Source organism: Pelodiscus sinensis, chromosome 5 (genome assembly GCF_052426305.1).
Source record: "Pelodiscus sinensis isolate ZL-2025 chromosome 5, ASM5242630v1, whole genome shotgun sequence".
In the NCBI taxonomy this organism is placed as follows: domain Eukaryota; kingdom Metazoa; phylum Chordata; order Testudines; family Trionychidae; genus Pelodiscus; species Pelodiscus sinensis.
Window position 1 is genome coordinate 91,878,827 of NC_143056.1, and position 25,683 is coordinate 91,904,509.

The 25,683-nt window shown below is 41.6% G+C and overlaps 1 protein-coding gene across 4 annotated transcripts in view; it reads left to right on the forward strand.

Annotated features, from left to right (window-relative positions):
* Window positions 1-25,683, forward strand: part of NELL1 (neural EGFL like 1) — a 464,201-nt gene that overhangs the window by 354,896 nt on the left and 83,622 nt on the right. For all 4 annotated transcript variants that reach the window (XM_075927741.2, XM_075927743.2, XM_075927742.2 and 1 more), the window contains one exon: window positions 6,234-6,329. In XM_075927741.2, the coding sequence (XP_075783856.1) occupies window positions 6,234-6,329 (96 nt within the window). The remainder of the gene's footprint in view (window positions 1-6,233; window positions 6,330-25,683) is intronic.

The window sequence follows — 25,683 nt, forward strand, 5'->3', positions numbered from 1 at the left end:
TTTGTCTGTCCATCCACCTCCTCGATGGGGCATCAATTTTCTTCATAGTGAAAAATAATAGCTCTGTGCCCTTGCAAATACTGTTGGGTTTTGAATATGATCACCTTTCTCCATTATCACTTTTTAGCAAACTTTCTTCAAGATACCATCCTTCACAAAAATCTGTACCAAGCTACACCTACATGATGCTTATAACCTGGTTTGTAATCAGCTATGGGATAAGTGAAAAATTACTTTCCATACCAAATGCAAGAAACTTAATAACTGATAGCTGGTATACATTTATAAGTTATGAAATATGTTAATTTTTTGTCTCACCGTCTGCTCCAGCTATTACTCTGTTTCATCTCTGGTCCATAGTGACTTTTCTTCCTTGTAAAATGATTTGACCTTTTAACCAAGATAGCACAGTTTGTCTCCTCCCCCCCCCCTCCCAGTCCCTATTCCCTGGAAACAGAACACCTCTTTCTAGAGCATGTCTTTCAGCTTCATGGACTGCCAGGTGGTATTCTGTAGGATCGAGGCCCACACTTTGTTTCCCATTTCTGTGGCTAGATTTTTGAACTCCTGAAAATGGAACTCCTTATTTCTCATCAGCATACCATCCACAGACAACTGGGTAAATAGAATGAGTAATCCAGATCTTAGAGTCGCTATCACCATGATAATTGGGTCTCCCTAAGTGTAGTGTTTGCCTATAACAATTTGATCTATGCCTCCACCTAACAGAGCTCATTCCATGCCAGTTATGGTTTCCACCCCTGCTTTCATCCAGCATCGTTCAGACTTTTCATTCTCTGCAGCTGCAGGTGTGGTTCCCATCTGGGTCCTGTGTAACAAGGATTTATAGAACAAAGAGGATGGAGACAGGCTGTTCTCAGTGGTGACAGATGATGTTATGAGGAGCAGTAGTCTCAAGTTCTAGTGAGGGAAGTCCAGTTTGGATGTTAGGAAAAATTATTTCACTGGGAGGGTGGTGAAGCACTGGAATGGGTTACGTAGGGAGGTGATGAAATCTCCATCCCTAGAGATTTTTAAGTCCCAGCGTGACAAACCCCTGGCTGGAATGATTTAGATAGGATTATCCTGTTTTTAGCAGGGGTTTGAACTCAATGATTTCCTGAAGTCTCTTCCAACCCTATGATTCTATTATTCTAATATCTAGAAACTGCCAAAGAAACCTACAAGCTTTATGATCAGGGCCTACAGGCTGTTAGAGATTTAGCCTTGGGGAAAAGGTCAGATTATCAACTCAGAATCTCAAATCATCTGACCACTGGCTAAAGTGGATTACCAATACTAAGGCCTATTCAGGATTCTTGAGTAGACCGACTTGGCGATGTTCAACCTCTATTTAGCAGAGTCAAAATCTCGCTCCGCAGAGGCTGCCCTGCCCCACCGGGTACATGTCTATTTAGCAGAGTACCATGTCTCTCTAGAGAACCCCTTCCCAAGTCAATCCAACTTGCCACCATCATCCATAACAGTCCATGGACTAGAAGGTATACCTTGTTCAGCAGATGCAAGACTCCAAGCAGGTGTGAGGAAACTTCATTACTTGGTGGATTGGAAGGGCTGCAGTTCTGATGATGGGTCACTGGAGAGAATGTTCATGCTCAGTGGTTAGTACAGGACTTTCATTGAGCTAATCCTGAGATGTCTGGGCTTATTGTCTCTAGAAGACAGTTGAGGAAACTGACAGGGACTATGAGTAGCCTCATCTGAGTCACCAGGCCAGTTTGAGCTCAGATTGCCTGCAATAGAACCACCTGATTGAGCCTACAGGTCTGCATTCAACTCAGAAAAAGTGTCATGTCACAGGCTGCTCAGTACTTATGCCTGCAGCTGCAATTGCTCCTGTGCCTGCCTTGTTCCCAGCTTTGCTCCAGTCCTGTTTCTTGCTTGCTCCTGTCCTGCTTCTCTGCTTGTTTTCTGGTTCTGACTCCTGGATCCTGACCTTCTACGTTGTTCCTGTATTCTGACTTCACCACCTTACTCCATAACATGGACAGCTTCCTCCTGCTCTTCCTTGTGCCCTCAATACTGGTGAGGGAGCACTGAGAGGACAAAGGAGATAGTCCCCTGGCTTTTAATGCCTGTGCTCCAAGTGATGGAAGGCACAATCCTGCTCAGCCCCGTTGGTCCCAGAATGGAGAATGCTCAATGCAGATGGAGTTTTTGAAGATTTTTTCTGCCAAGCGTTAACAAGCCTCTCTTGAGCATCTGTCAACTGAGATTTTTTTCCCAAGTCCTTGCCATATTTGGGCAAATTTCCATAGGGGCAGGAAAAACTCAGATTCCGGACATTAGGGCCATTCTTCTGCCAAACTTCAGTGCCCTACTCCAGAGCACAGAGCTGTAGATTTTTTCAATCAACTAGTTGTACACACGTTTTACCAAGTGTGAAACAATGTATTTTTCCCCAAATCTTGTTTGGGAAGGCTAAGCAATTTGAGATGAAACATTCTGGGATCGTTCAGCCTGAGGAAGAGACTTAGCATTTGCTGTTCAGGCCAAATGGTTCAAGTTTGACAAAGTTACAAGCAACTAAAATCCAGGGTCTTATAATAAGAAATACTGACTTACCTTAACTTAAGGCAGTGCTAACCAACTCTGCTTGTCGTGCTGCAGACTCTTCCCAGCAGTGAGAGAAAGTAACCTTGAACATCTCTGCTTTCATTGCCACTATTTTCTGGGAGGAGGCAGGAGGGTTAACAGGCTGACTCCATTCCAGATTGAGAGGATTAAAGGGTATGTAGCCAGTGGGGAGAATCACCAGCTGGGGAAGATGAATAATGCTCTTACCACAGTGTTTGTGCCTTTCCGCAGGCTTCTCTTACTGAGTCAAAAAGCAAAGGATAATAAAGAAAAATAAGCTACTCAGAAGAGTGGGTCTGAATTGCTAGAGGATTTTTTTGGCCATCAATGAGGGGCAAGTACTTATCCTGTCCTAAGTGGCTGTTGCTGAAGCCTCTTTTCCTCTATCTTAATATCCCTATGCTTGATCACCTATGTAACGAGCAGATGTTCATGCACTGAGCATTTGTGGAGTGACTTCCTTCCTTGCCACAGGATAGCGCAACAACATATTACTTCACTATGTTGCTATTATCATAGTGTGATGATATGATAAATTGCAAGATGCTGATGAAGTTGTGATACTCCGCCTCGGTATCCACCTCATCGCTGCATATTCTTAGCAGGAAGCAATCTTGTCTGTGCCTGGAGTAGTTCCAAATTCCTGAAATGAACAGCCTCTGGCCACACAAGCACTGCCTTTCTGGTCTCTACAGAGCTAACCTTCTCTTTGCTGCCTGGTAATAGGTACTCACCATTCCCTCAATCCTGAAAGTGTTCCCTGTAGTGTCAAACCCTTGCCAATGGACATTCACAGAAAATAGCTAGTAAGCTTTCCGAGCTTGTTTGTTTTAACTAATGTGCAGCTCCAATATAACAATGCAACACTGAAATATAGGTAGAGTAAAAACAGTCATAAGTTTATTATAGAGAGAACTGGCTGAGATATCTTTTATTAGACCAACATGTGTTAGTGAAAGAAAGAAAAGCTTTCAAGCTACAAGGAGTTCTTTTTTCATATGAGCTTCTGAGCTGTGTGTAGTAAGAAAGCTTGTATCTTTCACCAACAGAAATTGGTCTAATAAAAGATTGGACCTCACCTCACCTCACCTCACCTTGTCTCTCTAATACTTGGGGACCAATGCAGCTACACCAACACTGAAAAAATAAGGTGCTATTCAAAGGCGAAGTTTGAGAGAGAGAGAGTGAATGATGGGAAATGGTTATAATACACAGTAAAACACAAGCCTAAATCTGAATTTATCAAAGTTATCTTTCCTATTTAATAGAGTTGATTTCCCACCTCCTCAAGGATTCATTCTTTAGGACAGTTAATAGGTTTTCAGTCAAATCAGGACCCAGCATTCATGAACAGCCTCCCTCCCAATCCTTTTCTCAGTGAATGAATACAAAAATGTCTCCTTGCATTCAATGGGTAGTCCTGTCTTGGGGGGCATGGGTACGGAAGGAATGAACATTGATGAATATAAATAGATTAGAGGTAACTACTATGAAAGCAATGTGCCAAATGTGATGAGTGTGTCAGGTCAGATAGATCAGTAACAAAACTGACCCCTTTGCTGGCCGGTACTAGGGGACCCCTGTATCACAGTAGTGTCATCACGTTTTTCTGTAAGTATCTCAGTGCTGTGAGGCATGGTCTTGTCCCAGTGGCAAAAGCCTCAAAAGTGGTAACCATATCATAAACCATTTCCTCTTGAAAGAGGAGCATTCTTTGGTTAGCTTGAAGAGTAACAAGAAAGTTAATTTTTTTTCTATGCAGATCTAGAAATAAGCTTCATTCTAAGGAACAAATCCTGGTGAAAATCCTTTTTAATTGAGGCTATAATCTATCTTCAATGCATCTACATCTACATCTACATCTATATCTATATCTATATCTATCTATCTATCCCATTGTCTCCTAATAAGTCTTTTGTTTGTATTGCGAGTTATGAGCAATGAACCTGTTTGTCGTTTCCTTCTCCTCCTCCTCATGTCACTTCTATTGATCTGAATGTCATTATTATGAAATAATAAAGTATATTCAGTTAATAGACTATTTTTTATGGTAAAACTGATTGACTGACAACCTATTTTTTTCTTTTTCGTATGAGTTTTGCTTTTTGTAACTTTGCTGCAAATACCAATTATATTCATGCCATAAGAATTGTAATGTTACTTCAGTTAGGTTCCTACTTAGCTATCACTTTCAATTAATAAACATTAAATGTTTTAGTTTGCACCTTGTCAAGTGCTATGGAATATTTTCCTGAGAATGCTAAGATGGGAACTGAACACAGTATTCTAGGAAAAAATTGCATGAGAAAATTTGGTAATCTCATCTTGTTTTGCTTAGATTTACAGTCTGTGTTCTTCCAGTTGTGAACATTGGTATTCCTTTCTGTCTTGTGTGAAGTTATTTTTTGTTCATATTTTGGAAAATAGTCAGTGAGAAATCAAAATGATTTTGTTGTTCTTTAAACATCTCTCTGCCCTGATCTTATTAGTTAGAACAGGACTGAGATAAAACTAAAATAAATTATTTCCAAATGACTAAAACTTGAAACACATGCAGCAGGAAATAGCAGATATCATTGAACAAGTGAGTCTCCCATTTCCAGAATTCCTTTCATTCTTCCATTGCCATTTTTATATATAATTTTAGGATTCCCCTTCCCATACATCTTCACCAAAACAGAATAAAGTCCTACCAAGTATATTAATGACAAATCATTTTAGTTGTTAGTTCAGTCAGGAGATATGATTTGCTTCTCTCACTTTCAAGCAGTTACAAAATACAAGATAAATTTTCCTAATGTGTAGAATTTTTTTCACCTCATTATTCTTGTTAGTACATTGCAAAAAGAAGGGAAAAAAACCTCTAAAACACCTCATCTGTTATGTAACACTTTAAGTCTTTTCATATCGTTTGTAACATGTCGCTGCCAACACTCCATCTGTGATTTTAGCTTGCAGATGCACTTTGTGGTTCTGTTATTGACACAGGTGCTGAGTTCTGTTTCAACATTAACTTCTGTCACTTGTGGGATTTAGTCTATTGAGTGCCTCTAGAACTGCAATGAGTGTTGAGGAAGGGACAGGAAATATGGTCTTAAGAATGTGCTTCGCATGGGGACCAGTCTTACTCTTAATGAAGTCCTTGCCAAAGCGTTCTGTGGAAGCAGGAATGGGCTCTTTTTGACTTCTCTTTGGAACAAGGAACAATAGTTTTAGAATAGGAACCCTGATTCTCTTCTGTTGGTATAACTGCATTCAGTATGGTAGAGTTATTCCTTATTTACAGCAGTGTAAGAGAAGAACCAGAAGTATTGTTTATAAGAATGTGGCCAGCCAGCTGTTTGCTCAGTGGCTCAGTGCACTGCAATTACAAAACTCCTACTGGAACTAAGATCAGCCCATTAAAGTGTTGTTATATTCTGTATTTTTATTGGAACGGTGGCTTGCCATGAGGGCCGTTAGGTAGCCTTCCTTACCAGCTATCCAGATTTCCTTCTTTTGTTTCCAGATGGGTTACATTTTAATGTTCTGAATTCTGTTTTCTGTTCTGCAGTGTTTGGATGACTTGCTCTGGAACCTCATCAATATACAATAGCAGAAATTGTGTTGTTCAAGAGTCTGCTTTTCTCTTTCAGCGTTCTGTGAAGAGGGATGCAGATATGGTGGCACGTGTGTGGCCCCTAACAAGTGCGCCTGCCCTTCTGGATTCACCGGGAGTCATTGTGAGAGAGGTAAAATTCTCCTGAAACTGTTCTTCCGTAATGAGAAAAGATTACTTTCAATGGACACTTGTTGCTTCCCATTGTCTTATTCTGGATGTTGTTCTTTCTTCAATGAGTGTGTACATTTTGATTATTCGGTAATTGACTTTCCCTCCATGGAACACATGGCTTCATTTAACACGGGTAATTTAAAAAGATCAAGGCAGTACCTGCCACTGTTTACAGTGGACTTTGTTAGTTCTTATTAGAGATAATGCCAGATGGACAAGCATTGCCTTACCTCTCATTTCTGGTATCATCTGAAGGTGACTTTCTGATTTTCTTATAACGTGTTGCACAAATTAGATCTAAATTTGGAATGTTTGCTTGCCTGCACTGTCGTTAAATAATCCCACTGACAGTGCAACCTGTTGCACTGTTAGGATTTGATTCAAACGTGGATTTTCTGAGATCGTCACTCATGGAATTGAAAATGTACAAATGTATCTGAGTGATGCCTGTTAGATGCTTTTCAGCTCCACTCCGAAACTTACTTTCTCGGCTATTTGGTGTTTACACATAATATTTACTGCACTTCACTATCATCATTTCCACTCAACATTCATCTCTAGGAGAGAGACAGATTTGGATGCAAACAATGCATCTGATGTCCGTGTAGAAATTGACTAAATCCAAATGTCAAGAAAGGGCTAGATTGCCCCAGACTCATGTGCCAGTATGTGGCTGAAGGAAGGCAAACCAGATTTTGTACCCCCTCCTTTCACATCCCAGTCTAAGGTTACCAGCAGCTACAGTCTCTGCACTCAGGAGGTTGCAGATATTTTCCCCTCCTACCAGTTTCAGGGGAGCAAGCCAAGCCCAGTGTGTGGGAAGGGCGAGAAGGAGGTATGGCAATGCCTCTTCCATCTCAGCCAGAACTGTCCAAATTTGCTGAGGGAATGTGCATGCCAGGGAACAGTATGAGGGGAAAAAACCCCTCCACAACCCTGTGGCATAGTGTGATTCTTCCCAGTGTGGTTTAGTATAATCTGGTTCCAAATGTATAGATTGTGAACTAAAGAACCTATTGGAAGAATAAAGATGATAGTATATATACCCCTCTCGATAAATGGATGTTTAATATAAGGAAAAAAGAAGTAGAAATAAGCAAAAATCCAGAGACTGATCGTATGAGTACAGGTTGAACCTGCCTGGTTCAGCACTCTTGGGACCTGACTGGTTCTGAACCAGGGAATTTGCTGGACCAGGGAGATCAGTGCCAGCCACTGGCTACAGTGGCTCCGGGGCTCCATTCTTCACTAGTCCAGCAATGCTCCTGGCTCCAGCCTGCCAGTTTTCTCTTGTGAGTGTTTCAGCCCCAGAGCACCCATGGGGTGGCCAACAATGACTGACAAGGGGCATCACCTGACTAGGGAAATCCAGATTAGAGAGGTCAAGCTGTACATCGAGTTAGCTAAGTAAATTATTTAAATATATGTTGGACCTCTGTGGTCCAGCACCCGTGGGACCTGACCAGTCCCAGATGAGGGATTTTGTCAGAATAGGGGAGGTCATTTTGGACCCCTGACACCTTTGGCCTGGCTGATGGCCTCCTGACTGGCTCCCTACCTCTTGCTGGCCTCTCTGCCCTGCCAATCCCACCGGGTAGTCATTGCTGTTGTGGCTCCGGGACCTGCTGGGCAGCCATGCATGCCACCCTGGAGCTCCGGGACCCGCCGGGCAGCCATGCATACCACTCTGGAGCCCTGGGCAAGCTGCTGCCCTTCTGACTCCATGCTGGACTATGGATGTTGCCAGACCAGAGAATCCTGGGTAAGAGAGTTTCAACTTGTAGTGCAAGATCAGTTGGCACAAATGTTGTGTCCCATTCTGTTATCTTGGGCTGCTAAAATGGCACATAGGAAGTAGAGGCTGGCATCATCCCCCCAAACCGGGGATTCCTTCAGTTCCCTATGGGATTGGAGGTAGCGCACATGCTTTGATACCAGTCTCCCTGCAGCTCATGACGGAGGGAATAAATGTGTGTGGTGAGACAGCCTACGTATAGTCAGCTGTGCTCAGCTGGCAGATGGTCTCTTGGGAGCTGTTGTCAGTTGGCTCGCAGTAGAGCATCTCCAGCTGCTCTGTTCTACACCTTGGCCAGAGCTGTTATTGGCTCCCTGACAGCACTCTCCCATGGGCCCATTTTTCTGTGCGTTAGGTAGAGACCCTGAATTCATTTTGCCTGTTACTAATAAGAAGAAATGGATGCCAGAGGAAGATGTAAACCTATTTGCTCAGGCTACCAAGACAATAGACTTTAGATTTTATTCTCTGTGTGTTTCAGTGTCTTCAGTGATGCACACTGTGATGCAGTGGCAAACACTGGGGGTTTGTTCTTCTAGTCTGAAGTAAGGCCAGTGCTCACAGGCTACATTCTGCTGGTTTGGGTTATAATTAGTTCTTTAAAAAACCCCAAATTGAACCATTTCTTTTACAAGAACTGTTCAGTCATTAGTGAATTGTTGCTTTCTACCTAATATACTAGCCATGCTACTATAATGCAAAATGACTGAAGCAAGAAATTATTTAGCTACTTGTTTGAGTCAGCTTTGATAATGGATTTTTTAAAAGTTTTGCTACATATACTAAAATTAGATTTCCCAAACTGGAATCTGTTGTATAAAACTGATCTAATCATGAGTGAAGTTTATGAATCTGGTATTCATCAGCAAACTAATTCCCGAATGAACAGGAGCTCTGCAGCTGAGAAATCTTTGCATATATGTAGTATTACAGCAGTGCTTCTCAAAGTGCCATCCACGGACCACTAGTGGTCTGTGACTGCCTCCCAGGTGGTCCATGGTGAGAAGCAGGGAGCCCATGTGGCCACTGCAGCCTTGCGGTCAGCGCACAGCTGCGAGGCTGCAGCACCAGCTCTAGCTGGCAGGCAGGGAAGTGAAGAAAGCAAACTCTCACACACACCCCAGCATGGCCGCAACAGAGCTACACATGGAGAAGTGCCACTGCCATGGTAAGAGTGGCACATCTCTTGGTTGGTCCTGTGAGGCAAACAGCAGGTTGGGCTGCACAGGGCTTGGTGGGATGGGCTCTCATCGCACACGAGTGGCTGGTGCCCCCCCCCTTTCCCTGGCAGCAGGTGGGAGGAGGCGACACAGGCTGAGGACCCTGAATATGCAAGAGGTGGAAGGGGGGGGTCTCTGGGCTCTTTGGGGCTTTGAATCCACAGGAACTCAGTCTGGAGGGAAAGGGCTAAGCTACCTCAGTGACTGCCCCCCTGAGGGCATCATAGACTGGACCCCTGAGGGACCATACCCCCTGCAGGTCTGGACACCCCAGGGTCACTTGGACACCCACCCTGAAACCCCACCCTCTTAGAGACACGTTGACCCCACCCCTATACCCAAGGGCACCCTGCCCCCATCTCCCTGAACCCCCTCCACCACTCTGCTCCCTAGCTTTAGCCCCAGGCCTTCCCTGCTACCATTTCCCTGCACCTGGCCAGACATCCTAATTCCAGTCTGCTCCTTCACCCTCCCTCTGGGCCAGAAACCCTATCCCCAGCCTGGTCTTGCACCCTTCCTGGACCCTCTCCCCTGGCCAGACAGCTACCTCCACCCTGCTTCTGCGTCTATGGTTGCTCCTTTCACCCTCCCTTGCTCCTGCACACTCTCCCTGTCCAGACACCCTACTCCCAACTTCTGCACCCTACCTCCCACCTAGACTTTGCACCGTCACCCTTTGCTGTACCCCACCTCCTCCAAGATCCAGCAGCCCCAGGCCTATCCCACTCACCGGTAGTCCTGTCCTGCACACTGAACCCCTCATTTTTGTCCCCAACCCAGAGCCTAAGAAGGTCCATAAAATCCACTAACTCTGGAACTCCAGAAAAGTAAATCTGGCCTTGAACCTCAGTCCTCCCAGTCCCTTCCTTTCCCCTTACCTTATGGTGCTGGAACACCAAAGGAGTGAGGTGTCTCAGTTGGGGGGCACTTCTGAGGGTTGGGGGTTTTTGGAGATTTCTTTTCACTTTTGTGGTCCCCAACTGATTTTTCTGTGGAGCAGAATAGCGAGCCGGAAATAACGGGCTTGCTGTGAAGACATGGAATAGCTATTTTGGGATGCTCCGGTATCCCAAAACAGAGTTGCAGTGTAGCTACTGTATAGCCATACAGTGCCAGAAAGCACTTGGACAAACACTATCTAATTTGAACAAATGTATGTGCAGTTTGGGTTTGACAGATAAAAAATATCTATCTTAATAAGCTTTCCTGTAATGGTGTTCTAAGTGCAGGAAAGGCCATGGCTAAAGAATGTTCACTACCCCCAATACCATGATGAATCAAGCTGTAAGATCTCTGCATTCATTGTACTCAAGTTAAAAAAATACATCATGCTTAGTGTACTAATGCAAACATTGTGCATAATATGGTAATATCTGCTTGTTGTTTAGCTATTCCTTTATCTTTCCTTGGACACTGCAGATTTTTCCTGGGTTCTGCATGAGAAACTAGTATGTCAGGATGCTAACAAGTAGTTTAGCAGCAACAAAACTCACTTGCTGAGGCTGAGATGGGTAACCCATGGACACTCTGTTCTGGATTTCTCCAAGCAGGATGTCACAGGGAGGCACAGCTCATCCCAGAGGTGAGGAAGCAATTGATGAATTGCATCAAAAAAGGTGGTAGGCAGGTGGATTTTAGTGCCTCCTTTAACAGATGATGAAGATGAATGGGCATCAGTCTGAGACCAGATAGTGAGGTGTGTAAAAGAAGAGGAAGAAGGCAAAATCTTTATATAAATGCATTGGTGCAATATTGAATATTGAGGAAATGTATAATTCAAAAGTATAGTAAGAGAAAAACAGGCAAACCCACTTCATTGTCTGAAGCTTTTTATGCATCAGATTAAACCATTTTTGTTGGTATGCACCTATTTGGTATTAACACATCTGTTCTGTTGCTGTCTGTGTAAGGTGCATCCTACTGCTCTTAGTGTCAATGGAGTCTTAATGAATAACAATTTGACTATGACAAATCAGGAAAGAGATCTTGGAGTTACTGTGGATAGTTCTCTGAAAACTTCCACACAGTATGCAGCAGCGGTCAAAAAGGCAAATAGGATGTTAGGAATTATTAAGAAAGGTTTAGAAAATAAGACAAATAATATCTTACTGCCCCTGTATAAAACTATGGTATGCTCACATCTTGAATACTGTGTACAGATGTGGTCTCCTCACCTCAAAAAAAGATATTTTTGTCTTGGAAAGAGTTCAGAAAAGGGCAACTAAAATGATTAGGGGTTTGGAACAGGTCCCATATGAAGAGAGGCTAAAGCAACTGGGACTTTTCAGTTTAGAAAAGAGGAGACTGAGGGGGGCTATGATAGAGGTCTATAAAATCATGAGTGGTGTGGAAAGGGTGAATAAAGAAAAGATATTCATTAGTTCCCATAATAGAAGAACTAGAGGACACCAAATGAAATTAATGGGTAGCAGGTTTAAAACTAATAAAAGAAAGTTCTTCTTCACACAGCGCGTAGTCAGCCTGTGGAACTCCTTGCCAGAGGAGGCTGTGAAGGCTAGGACTATAACAGAGTTTAAAAAGAAGCTAGATAATTTCATGGAGGTTAGGTCCATAAAAGGCTATTAGCCATGGGATAAAATGGTGTCCTTGGCCTCTGTTTGTCAGAGGCTGGAGAGGGGATGGCACAAGACAAATCGCTTGATCATTGTCTTCAGTCCACCCCCTCTGGGGCACCTGGCGCTGGCCGCTGTTGGCAGACAGGCTACTGGGCTAGATGGACCTATGGTCTGACCCTGTACGGCCGTTCTTATGTTCTTATGTAACAGCATTGCAGTGGAGTACCAATTATGCAAGGAGTCAGTAGTATTGTGTTCATTAGACATGGAAATGTCCTGTGAATTCGTCTCCCAACAAATGTAGACTATGGGATCTAATTCAGATTGAGCCCATTGAAGTCAATGGAAAATCTTTGCATTTGTTTCAGTGAGCTTTGGATGAAGCCCATAATCTCCAGAGAGAGAGGAAATAGCAGATATTAAGCTGATACTATGCTTGATATTGGACAAGTAACAAGCATAAAAGCAGTTGGGGTTTTCGTGTTATCTTTGCAAGTTGCCTTGTGTTTGATATAGCTGAAATGTAACAAAAATTACTTTACCTCAAGGCAGTACACATCAAAGATATTTCAAACTTCTTATAATGTTCTGATGAAAATCTGTCCAACCCTTAAGCTTTGTTGGAATAGAGAGCTCCCTAAGTACAGCAATCATTTTTCCCTTTGAAAAGGAGGATCTAATTTAGCAACTTGAGCAGTCCGATACGTGGTGTTCTTGACTATTTAAGTAGTGTAACATTTGAATTAGTCCTTTCAGAATGGAATATCTACTAACTGGATCACACATTTCAGAGTCAAACATAAACTGTGGGGTTTTTATGTGAAAGAGTGAAATCTCCTTTCTTATTTGAACTTCCTGATGAGCCATTCTCTATATGTTAGTAGCCTCGTGTTTTGCACTTTAGAAATGATACTTATCCATCTTTCAAATAAAGCTAAAACGAAAGCCCTAAATGCTTGTAGTCATTAAAGATCCAGTGGAATCTGGATCCAATTTCAGCTTGGGTAATTACATTTTACCTTCCTTAGCAATTTCAATCAGAAAAGTTACTCACTTAGCCTTCTAAAACGATTGTGTTGTGTGGCTGTCATAAGAATGACGGATATGGTTTTACTTCAGAGGTGGCTGCATTTCAGTGGGTACTTAGTGATCCATGCATATTTTAATCTCATTTGCAGTGGTTTAGATACTGAGCAATTCCACTGAGCTCCATGTAAAATGTTTAAGATTCTTCAGAATCTAAATTCCTATGATTACTAGTAGAGTTAGCTGGGTACCGAGAGGGAAGTCATGAACGTTTCACAAATAAAAGGAATTTGGTTCAGTTCAACCATATCTGAACCTGTAAGTATTCATGAACTGGTGAAGTGTCAGAACTAGTCTAGAACATTCTATCAAATAGATATACTCTGTCCATTGTGGGCATTCTTTCCCTAATGACATGAATGATCATTTCTGAAGCTCAAATACCAAGGTTGTATACTTTGAAAAGAATTCAAGGGCTATTGTGTGTTCCCTTTTGATATTTGTTGAACTTTTCAAATACCAAATACATTTTTAACTACTCAGATGAGTGTGCTTTTTGAAGCCAAGACTGCTGGGAAAAAGTAGTCACAATTTTGGATGGATTGTTTGGCCAGATGTAAGGGTCATTGTTTCCTAAAGAAATACCATTGGACATTTGTTTCTTTTTACTAAAAAACAAACAAACAAACAAACAAACAAAATCCACCACTGTGATTGAGGTCAGAGTCCTACAGGAATTAATTCAATTTAGGAGCTCTGCAAGACAGAGAAATTTTTCTGCAAAGCCCTCCATAGAACTGATGCCTAGTGCACTTTATGTTGCTATCTTAGCTGCAGAGAGACTACTACTCAGTGTAAAAATGAAAAGTACCTCTGCATACCTACCAGAGTCCTGTGTGGTAAATCTCTTACAACTCAAATGGATTGTAAGCCCACGGTTTACAGAATCTTTGCTCCCTAAGGTTATTGAAAGAGCCAATAAACCTTCGCTGCTGCTTTTTTCCATTTTCCAAATCTTCTGATTTTTTTCATGTAAACTATTCTACTGAATTTATTCCTTTAAACTATTCTGCTTCCCACTCAAGGCTCCCACACTCACTTTCACTCAAAATTGCACATCTGCTTACTTAAGGATGTGTATGCGTGAAATGAAGACAGATAACCCATACTTGAGAAACTCTCTTCCATTTTCTGATCTAGATTCTTGGCTGTCTCACTTTGTTAGTGAGTTCACAGCTGAGGCAGTATGTGATATTTGTGGGCAATAATAACTCTCTCAGTGGTCCCATTAATCATTCCTAGACTAGTGAGTCAGAAACAGTGTGGTGATGCATACTGTTCGTATGGCCTTCCATTTCAGATGAATATGAGAGTCATGTGGCTCTCTTTGTAGATATTTTCAGGGAAGGGAGCAAGTGATTTTTCTCTTTTACTTCTTCTTAGCAGGCTTCACTATATTCATCCTTGAGACAAGTGAAGGAAAATTAACAACAGAGCCAGGTTGTACCATGGCATAGACTTTTACCGCTAAGTCGCTGAGGAAATAGAACTTGATCACTAGTGACTAAAAGCATTTACCATCTAATGATTGTTTGATGCCTTGTTTGAATGAGTAATTTGTTCTTCAGATTCCACCATGGCGGGTGATTTATAAACATTTAAAATCAAATACAGAGCTACACACAAGAGGTGAATGCCAATAAATCACCAACCCTGCCTCTTCAAAAATGCATCTGCAGCTATTGAGGCCTTTTCTTGTCATATTAATGTGTACCGTTAATTTACTGCTTCTGAAACGAATTGGTGGGCCAAGTCCACCCTTTACAACCACCACAATACAATCACCCTTTACAACCCCCCAGTTAACATCCTTGTCAATAGTCTCCAGAGTGAGGTGAATGATCATAGAAAATAAATTACTGTTTCCCTAGACAGAAGATACCTTCTAGACAGAATTAAGACCCATTGATAGGGCAATGTAATGGCAGTGCTCTTTTCTTTGCTGCAGCCTTCCTAGACTAAAGCAGAAGACATTAGTCTCCAGTGCACTTAATCTGAGAGTTTTCAAGAACAGCAAATGCAATATGGACCAAATCTACTTATTTTAAAGAGTTTGTGCATCTGTATGCCCATCTGTCCGCCTGTGAGACTTTTGTTTAAGAACGTCTCCTAATCAGTAAGAGCTAGGACCACCAACTTTGGTATGCAGCTTCCTCTTATCCTAACCTAAAGTAAGGTCAGGATTTGGTTGTGCCAGGACATTGTATGTGGAATGTAATTGATTCACATCAAATGGAAAGGAAGGTTCGGATAGCAAGGACAGTTATACTTATAAATGACCACAGGGAGGCACCAAGCATGGGGGACGGTTATACTTATGAATGACCACAGGGAGGGAAGCAAATACCCCAACTCTGAGGAGCAGCCACTGGCTGGCAGCATGGCTCCCACCACTCTGTCCTGTCCTGGGGGAGCACCTGACAGGTGCTGCCCCGGCCACCATGGCATGCACCCCCCTCCATATTCTGGGCTGTCTCCCAGTGTCCCAGGTTGGCCCCAGAGAGAAGCTGCTGGGTAGCTTGCATTCCTCCCATTCCCCGGACCAGCCCTAGCCCCGGGCAATGCCAGACATGTCTTCTAGCATATAATATATAGGATGTTTACCTTCTTAGATTTCAGAATTTACAGTCTTTCCTCTCTTCATCTCATTGCCAATATTAACTGCCCCATTTAGAAGACAGACACTTGTAAGTCCAATTGAGAGATAAAAATGAGAAGGAATTATAAAAAGGGCTTTGTGTCTATCAAATCTAAAAATGATAGCGTTCATAAGCTGGCCTTAGTAGCAATAACACGTTACAATTTGCCAGGTTACAGAAGACAATATTTTTCAAGCATTGAAAAAGGAACAAACAAACCAGAAATAAGTAACCCCTTAAGAACCTGTTGTCTTAAGGTCTACCGCCCTCCTTTACAAAACATATGTAACCTCACTAAAATGCTGCACCACTTCTGAACCTTAATGAAACATACAGGCTGTGTCTACACTGGGCCACTTATTCCGGAAAATCAGCTGCTTTTCCGGAATAAGCTGCAAGCTGTCTACACTGGCCCTTGAATTTCCGGAAAAGCAACGATGCTCTACTGTACAAAATCAGCCGCTATTCCGGAAAAACTATTCTGCTCCCGCTCAGGCATAAATCCTTATTCCGGAACACTGTTCCAGAAAAGGACCAGTGTAGACAGCCCAGTAGTCTTTTCCGGAAAAAAGCCCCGATCGCGAAAATAGCGATCGGGGCTCTTTTCCGGAAAAGCGCGTCTACATTGGCCACAGACGCTTTTCCGGAAAAAGGGCTTTTCCGGAAAAGCAGCCTGCCAATGTAGATGCTCCTTTTCCGGAAAAACTGAAAACAGAATAGTATTCCGTTTTACGCATTTCCGGAAATTCATGCCAGTGTAGACACAGCCACAAAGTATCTTCCCTATAAAATCTGATTAGTTGTGTGGTGTCTATGACACTTGGATTTATACTGATCTTATTTGTATAGAGAAAAGAGATAGTAAATGTAATTGAGATAACGAAGTTAAGAAGGGCTGCCAACCTTACCCATGCGTAATAGTATCTTACTCCATGAGTAGTGCTACTAATTTCAGATTTCCTGTTAATGATGTAATGTACAGGCAGATGTGAGAGAGGGAGTAGAATCTGATTCCAGATGCAAGCTCATTAAAACAAAAGGAGTGGTTAATAAAAGGACATAAGGTGAGAGATTTACTCATGACCTCGGTTAAATTCATTCAGAATAATACAATCATAGACGAATCACAGAAATGTAAGACTGGTTATCTAGTCACTATGTTATCTAGTCCAGTCCCTTGCACTCAAGGGAGGACTACATAATAACCAGACCATTTTTGACAGGTGTTTGTCTAAACCTGTTCTTAAAAATCCTCCAATGAGGATGATTCCACAAACTCCCTAAGCAATTTGTACAACTGCCCTGATAGGAAGTTTTTTCCTAATGTCCACTCTAAACCTTCCTAGCTGCAATTTAAGCCCAATGCTTCTTGTCCTGTCCTCGGACACTAACTTTCCAGGCTCCTCCTGGTAACAGTCCTTTTATGTACTTGATAATTATAATCATATCTCCCCTCTCCCTTAGTCTTCTCTTCTCCAGCCTAAACAAACCCAGGTTTTTCAATCTTTTCTGACAGTTGATGTTTTCTAGACCTTTAATAATTTTTGTTGCTCTCCTCTGGACTTTCTCCAGTTTGTCCACAACTTTCTTCAACTGTGGCACTCAGAAGTGGACATAGAGACCTCCAGTGGAGACCTTATCAGAGTGGAGTCGAGTGGAAGAATTACTTATTGTGTCTTGCTTACAACACCCCTGCTAAAGCATCCTAGAATTCTGCTTGCTTTTTTTCTTTTTGAAACATTGTTACACTCTTAACTCATATTTAGCATCTCCAGATCCCTTTCTGTAGTACTCCTTCTTAAGCAATCATTTCCCATTTTGTGTGTGCAATTGATTTATTCCTTCCAAGTGGAGTACTTTGCTTTTTTTTCTTATTGAATTTCGTCTTGTTTACATCAGACCATTTCTTCAATTTGTTCACATCATATTTGAATTTTAATCATATACTCCAAAGCGCTTGCAACCTCACCCAGTTTGCTAGTCCACAAACTTTATAGCTATATTCTCTCAGCCTTATCTAAATCATTTCTGAAGCTATTGAACTGAACGGGACAAAAGACAGATTCCTGTGGAATCCCTCTCAATATGCCCTTCTAGCTTGACTGTGAACATCTGATAATGACTCTCTGAGAATAGTTTCCAAACAAGTTATGCACCCACATTATGGTATTCCCATTTATATCTGAATGCTCTGTATCTTAGAAAACTTTTAGACCTGGTCACAATTGTGTTTGTGTCATTTCTGTTTCCCCCAAGAATTAGGCTCAAGTTCTAACTATGCCAGCAGATGGCTGTGAGTTTCCAGGTTCCTTATGGTGCTATTGTTTGATTCAGAAAGTTCAAATAGATCAAAATATATTCTAAGCACTTGTTGGAAGTGAATAGCTTAATTTAGTGTTCTGAAGATCTGCAATGAATGAGTTTCACCATCTCTACGAGTGTAATGACATTTAATAGAAATTCATTTGAAGGGTTCCAGAGATAATTAAACTACTCAGTTTTGGGAGGGAGTAGAGAATAGACATGGCCATATAGCTACAACTTTGAAATTCATTAAGTTTACAAAAAAGAGAGTATTTAAATAATGTTGGGTTGGAGGGCCTGACTAAGCTTCACAGAGGCAAAGAAAATTAGAATTAAGACCACTTTTTCCACTTCCATCTCCTGTCACATATTGTATATATGTCTGATTGCACATTATGCAAGTGCATGCACTATTTGCAAGCTGCTCCAATGCGAGGTAACATATTACAAGTAAAACCATGGTGGCTAATTAGCTTAGAACATTTTTCATTTAATTTACGGAAAAAAAGCATAAAATCTTTGAGTACTTTTGGAAGGTGTTTAATTCACTTATTTTTATAGTAGAATAAAATTGGGAGGGGAGACATGAACACATGGAAGTCTCTGAAATCTGGCAAAGAATTAGCATAGTAGATGATTTTATATAGCACTTTGCATCCTTTATAGCTGTACAATCTGTCTTAAAAACCTACTTAGACACTATAAATAGGGACTGTAGAAACAGAATTTATTTACCAAGCACACTGTAACAGTATGCTAGACACTTTTAAAAATTGGATTTTAATTTTAGACGGGCTATTCATTAGTGTGTTGCTTGATTCTTTGCACAATTACTTGGTAACTTATTTTGATCCAGAGTTCAGAACTGTTGTTGATTATAATGTACTAATTATACTACTGCATAGGAGTACATGGAACTTTACAGACACTTAAAGATGTTGCTTCCTCTCTAAACAGCCATTATTCTTTATGAATCTGGAGCCCAGGCAATAGTGCACCAATCTTATGTTTTAAAAAAAAAAAATCTGTCTGGTATCAATATGTGTTTCCTCAGCCTTGAGGCAGCTCTCCTCTGGCCATCTCAAGGCTATTCCAGCTTACTCCAGATTTCTGTGGCCACAAGAGGTAGTTACAATACTTGGGCTTCAGTGTAGTGCTAAACAAGTACCCCAGGCCAAAGTGCTGTCGTCTTGCATCATCCATTGGATAGGCTGTAGGGTAAGAAGGTTGCATAGCTCTGCTCATGGAATAGCTGGTTAAACTGGCTTTAGAAAGAAAGGTCAAACAGCAGCCCGGGATTTAGCCTCAAGTTTTTACCGCCAACATTCTCCTGACAAGCGATGTTTATTTTGAAAACACACAGTAAGTACTGTGCTAGCAGGGGTCGGCCTACAGTTAGGACACTTTAGTTATATTCCTAGAGTCAAAATCAAAAGAAGGCTTCTAAAGTTGTACCCACAAGGTTATTGCATGCACAAATTGCCTGCATTCATGTGTTGTTGAGTTTTGCAGCTCTGCATCAGGCTTGAGTAAGACTGCAGAAGTTGGCTGTATATGTTGATGTATGGTTCTAGCATTTATGACTTCCCACCATTCTTTTTTCTTGTCTGTTTTTTTCTTCAAGCTCAAAACATGTAATTAGCTTTTCTGTTATTTTCCAAAGTGAATTTAAAAATGAAGTAGATTTTAACTAAATTCTGTCCAAATAACCTTCAAGACTAAATTCATTATATAGGTAGGATTGCATATTGTTGGATTATCCTTTGAACTCAGATGACCCAACAGTTTGTGGTTTACAGTGAATTGTACCTTGCTAGCTGTTAAGCATAGTCTGGAATCACTATATAAACCTGTTTTATTCATTACGATTTTACAGAGATTATTGCAGAGCAAATGCAATGTAGGTAATTTTACTGAATTATTATTATTATTTTTTTACAGTTTGGGCACAAAAATGTGGCATTGGAAAGAAAATGTTCATAAATTCATAGAGCCATAATCTGGTACCTGGCTGAGCTGCAAGAAACATGAGTGAAAAAGTGGCATAAAAGCTCTGTGCTCTGATGTATACATGCTGACAGTGGCTCCAGGGCTGAAACAGCAGATAGAAGTTGGTGAGAGCATAAAAAAACGCTTGCCATTCCTTCTTCTGCCTGGCCATACTCTTTACGTTGGTGGCATGGGGTAGCCAGCATAGCATAGGGTCCTCAATGATGTCATTGTGCTATTTGAAATTTCCCTGGTCTGATACAATTCCCTGATGGCTAATTTAGCCAATTTTACAAGCAGACCCCACTACTAGAGTGGTGCAAAGCAGTCACATGACACTCTCATTATTCGTATCATCCCCTTCTAGTGCAGTATTTTTCCCTGTAGGTCATGTTAATATGAAATCCGTTTGATAGTATTGTATGCATGGCTAAATGCATATAATACTATACCAATTCATATGCATTTTTTCCACTCTGTAGCTAGGGAGCATGCCTAAAGAGTTTGATAAACAGCAATTTTCGTGGTGAAAAGAATAGCATTTTTAAATGATTCTTTTCAAATCTAGCTGTAGACTATTATCTGCCTGTGTTTTCACTTACTGTAACTGCTATGCCGGAGCGGCTACGTCTATGCTGCACCCTTCTTCCACAAAAGCTTACACAAATGAAGTGGGGAGTAGAATATTGCCATGCTTCATTTGCATAATTAATTAGGGCCCTTTTTTGCTTAAGAGGCTTTTGCATAAAAAGGAGCTATGTAGACAGCTCCTCTTTGCGCAAAACCCCTCTCTTACACAAGAGCCGTTCTTCCTCATTTTTTCAGGAAGAACAGCTCTTGCGCAAGAGAGGGTTTTTGCACAAAGAGGAGCTGTCTACATAACTCCTTTTTGTGCAAAAGCCTCTTATGCAAAAACGGCCTCTAATTAATTATGCAAATGAAGTGCGGCAATATTCTACTCCATGCTTCATTTAAATAAACTTTTGCAGAAGAAGGGAGCAGTATAGACGTAATATGTATCAGGTATTTCTCTGCCTTAACACTGAGTAAATGTGATGCTGTTGACAAAATTCTGAGGCACTATTAGCGATTAAAAGAACTAACCATAATGAAGGTGCAGTGTGAAAGTACTATGTACATTTGTGAAAGTTCTCCTACAGTGTTTCAGTCTTCAGACCCTCCTGACTTTCATTCACACTGCATTTTGTAGAGATGACTTATGTCTACGGGGATTAGGATCAGACTTGCCCATACATTGCCCATTGTGACCTGCTTGGATCAGAATTTGAATCTAGGGCATCTGAGATGATAAGCAGAGGATTTTTAAACAGCTGGAGGGCAAATAGATGATACATCATAGACGTAGTATTTTGCATAAAACTTTGTTCCACCAGAAAGGAGGAAATATATTTTGGTTTTGTGACAGGTAACTTGCTACGTTGAGAGAGAAGTTCTCTGAAGAGTACTACAAGATATGGTGCATAGTAGTATACTGAGGAAATTTGAAACATAGTGTGGTAAGAAGCTGATAGTTCATTGTATTGAAGCACGGTACAGGATGAAGACTAAGGTGCAATGTAACATATGAAGCACTGTACTGGATGAGATTAGTGCTCATTTACTCTAGTGTCCCATCTCTGATATTGACGAGTGTTGACCAGAGATGCTAGGTGTAGGCAGTTATGGAATAACTTGCATGCTAGGAAGTTTCTTCCTATGACCCATTAATAATGGTTGGTTTACACTCTCAAGCATAATAATTGATAGCCTTAACAACTCTTGTTGTTAGGTTTTATTTTAATCCTTAGAACAGCGACTCTGAGTGTTCTCATTATTAATATAAAGTCCGACTCTCTTAAATCCTGCTAAACTCCTGACTTCAATGTTGCGTTGTGGAAACAGAGGTTACAGCCCTTACCTTTTTTTGGTGCAGAAAGGAAATTAGGAAATAATGAAAGAAAATATATATGTATCCAGCAAGGTGGTTTAAAAAGAGGTAAATCACATGTCAAAGGTGAATGCTGAAAGAAATAGGTTGAAATCTTTTTGTTCCCTTTAATGAACAATGTGGCAATTCCTCCTCAAAAATCTTCACCTGTGTCTGACACAGAAATAATGCAAAATGTAGAACTGCCATATCCATGTGTGAGACCATGGCTTCTGGCATCCAATTAAACTCTCTTTAATTCACATACATTTTTCTGTTTTATTGGTTTAGAGGCAATAGGACTGAGAATTGAACAACATAATGAAGTAATGCAACTCTGATATGAGCAACTTGTAAACTAAACTTTGTAAACTTTCTCTAGCTTTTCTGCTGCCTTCTGCTGCTTTTCTTGGGTCTCAAATGAAGAGCAGTACCACAACCAAAATGAGCCTTTGTTGTTTGCCTTTCTAATAGGAAGGTCTCTAATTTGTACTCCTAAATCTGCTCATTGCAAATTGGTGTTGAATATAGGATTATACAAGGTACACCTTGAAGCAGAACATCTCATAAATCTCACTGCACTCAGCTTCTCTAAGAAGGTATGTTCCATCTGCCACTTCAAAATCTGAGTTGCTTTCCTATTGTTGTCAGAAATTATTCTTTTTGCTGTAAGGGAAGACAAAAATTGCTAGTAAAGTTGGAATATGTCTCTTCACAGTATTGAAGAGAACATAATCTTCTGCCTGGTTTACCCTTATGCAAGTTTTTGTCATGGTGTGAAAAGAATGACTTACCCAATGCAGGCAGCAGAAAGATTCTTTTTCCTGGGTTAGAAAAGAGGATTGAATTTTGTCAGCATGTAGCTAATAACAAGAGGCAGATTGGTAGGTTTTAATACTTTTTGATTGACAAGTTTCTACTCTCATGGTGTCTGGATCAAAAATGCCAGGAATGATGACTCTCATTGATCTGTACTTCCTTTGTGTTTGGTGAGCAGGAGGAGAGTTGTGTTTGTGTTTCTTGGTAAGTTGGGGCATTCAAGCTGTTACTGATTCTCTTTATCATTTCCTATGGCCTGTACTACTGTCCTTAATCTCTGAAAAGCTGAAAACAGTAATCTTTTTGGCATTTGTTCTCACCTTAAAGAACGAAAGGGGGGTGGAGTGGGAAAAGGAAGTGTCACATTTGCTTTCAGGTTTTGAAACCTTAAACAGGAGGTAGAACTAGAGGCTTATGATTGTTTCAGATCTGTATAATGTTCAAGGACTGCTGTGTTCACTCAGCAGTTACTAATTAGGTATGGTCTACTATGTATTTTGTGTCCCCATGCTCCTTAAAATTCAGCAAGCATTCGATCTCTGGAAGGGCGGGAGAGACTGCTTTGTAAAGGCAGCTTCTGGTGCTCTGTTTCTATAAGAAATTAAGGGCTCTTTCGGATTTGAGGTACACATATTCAGTCTTGCAGAGCTCTCCTGCTGCTCAAACACACGGGGAAACAAATGCATTTCTCCCGTACGAAAATAAAACCCAGAGTTAGTCTTCTCAAAGCCTGTTTTGATCCTGAGCTGAAAACAAGATTGTCTGTTTCCCTTCCCATGTCGGCTGTTGATCTTTCTTCGCATGGTCTTCTGAGAGCATGCATGTTATGGAGTGAGAGAGTACAGTGATGTCAAGGAGATTTGGTTATGACCCAAATTGTTAATATAAGACTTAAGTGCTGCTAATCTTCAGATAAATCCACTCCCTTGATAATTAGTTCTATACATGAATTCTTTTTTCTTGAGGAGCATATCCTGTTTATATTAAAAAAAACACTAGAGAGGTGTGATAAACTATTAATTAGATATTTTAGGAAGAAAACATCTAAACTATAGCACACACTTAAACCTGACTTTTATTCAAGACTGCAATGGACATTACTAAATAGTAGACATTTACTAACATTTGCCACACAACAACATATCAGAAGTCTGTGCTAATTAGATAAGGCGCTTTTGAGGTCAGCGAGTATAATCTTAAGGCCTAGTGTCCTATAACCATTTGTATTCAGTACATATATATGAAGCTACGAGGAGATATCCATTGAAGGCCTTTCACTATGCTATCACATTTTTCTGTTCATCCAGTGCTGAGTGTGTGTGCAGACTAATATCTACCCAGTGTCTGGATGAGATTACGACATAGATAAGAGCAAATTGGTTTAGATTTAATCCTTAGAAGACTAAAGGGTTTTATGGTGAATTAGGAGCATCTGTGACCAGCTAGTAGAATATATTCCTTGTGGGCTTATCAGTGGCGTAGCGAGAGAGGCTGGGAGTAAGAGAGGAGAGTTGCCCCTGGGTGCCATGCTGCGGGGGCACCAATTTAGTCCACCTACGCTCCCCCTGTCATCCCTTGGCTCACCTGTTCCTCCTCCACCTGCTGCCCCCAGCTAGATCCTTCTCTCATCCCCCAGCCTGATCCTCCTCTATCTCCGCCAGCGGGTTAGTGCATGTGCGGGCCCAGCGCCAAACTGGAGGAGGCGGTGGAAGATGCTGTACAAGCTCCCTCATCCTCCTCCCAGGGTTGGGCTCAGCCATGCACCAGGTATCGAGCCCTGCCATGTGGCAGCAGAGGTGCATACAAATTTTACCTTTACCCCAGGCACATAACACCCTCCCTATACCACTGGGGCCTGCTGGATAAGCCTGGCCAACTCACCTCACCGGGCCTCTGTTTCCTCATCTGTAAAATGGGATTAATTATCTTGACCATGCTTTCATTACCTTCTAGCTTGGTATAGTGCAACATGTTACATGGATTGCTACACCTGAAAACTATTCAGCAACTTCAGCTAGTCCACAGTCGAGCAGCATTACTTACCAGAACATATTTCCAGGTCATTTAGGAATGCAATACAAGCTGTTGGGTTTGATCTTTACCACACAATCTGATAGGCCTAGAGAAATTTATCTGAGTTCAAGACAAAATACAGATTGTACCTCCTTGTCCCACATCCTTGGGAACTGACCAAAGGAATTTGCTGGAATAGGAAAGTCAGTGCTAGCCCCTCTGCTACTCCTGGCTGTGGAGCCCCACTCTGGCAATATCTGTGGGGCCAGCAAAGAGGCGAACATTGACCAAATGGGAATGGGGAGGTACTTGGCAGCGAAGAGGCAGGGTTCCATAATTTGGGTGCTATGGAGCCCAGTGGCTGGGGGCCGGGAGCACAGCTAGTCCTGTGGTTGCTGGGCTGCGCTCCAGCCCCCCACAGCAGGTCTGCATTCCTGGTTCCCAGCCTTGAGGTTCCGTGGCTACCTTGACTCTTCCCCTAAGCACCCTTCCCCCATCTTCCTCCTCCATTCCCTCCCTGAGCTTGAGCACTTGCAGTGCTCCCGCAGCTCTGGGAGGGCAGGAAGGTGTTGCTGAGTGCAGAGCCCAGCTTTTCCCTATGAGTGCTTCAGCCTGGAAGCACCCATGGGTATTCCAGACCACAGATCTTGCCGGACGATAGACATCCACACTATAGGGGTCCAGCCTGTACAGTGTGTGGAAAGCACAAATATGACCTATTGGGCATGTTGTAAGGCTTATCTCTTTTTTTTTTCTCCAGACAGTCTTTAGATGAGCAGGTTGAATGCAAGTGAAAAGGTTAGGACCGATTTTTATTGTGGCCGTATTCATTTCAGATTTCGTCTAGATTGCTACTTTTAAAAAAACTGAGATCTGAGATATTGGTGTTAGATATCGGTGTTACTGCCTATTCTTAGTGCAGGTATCTACAACTATCTGTTCAAA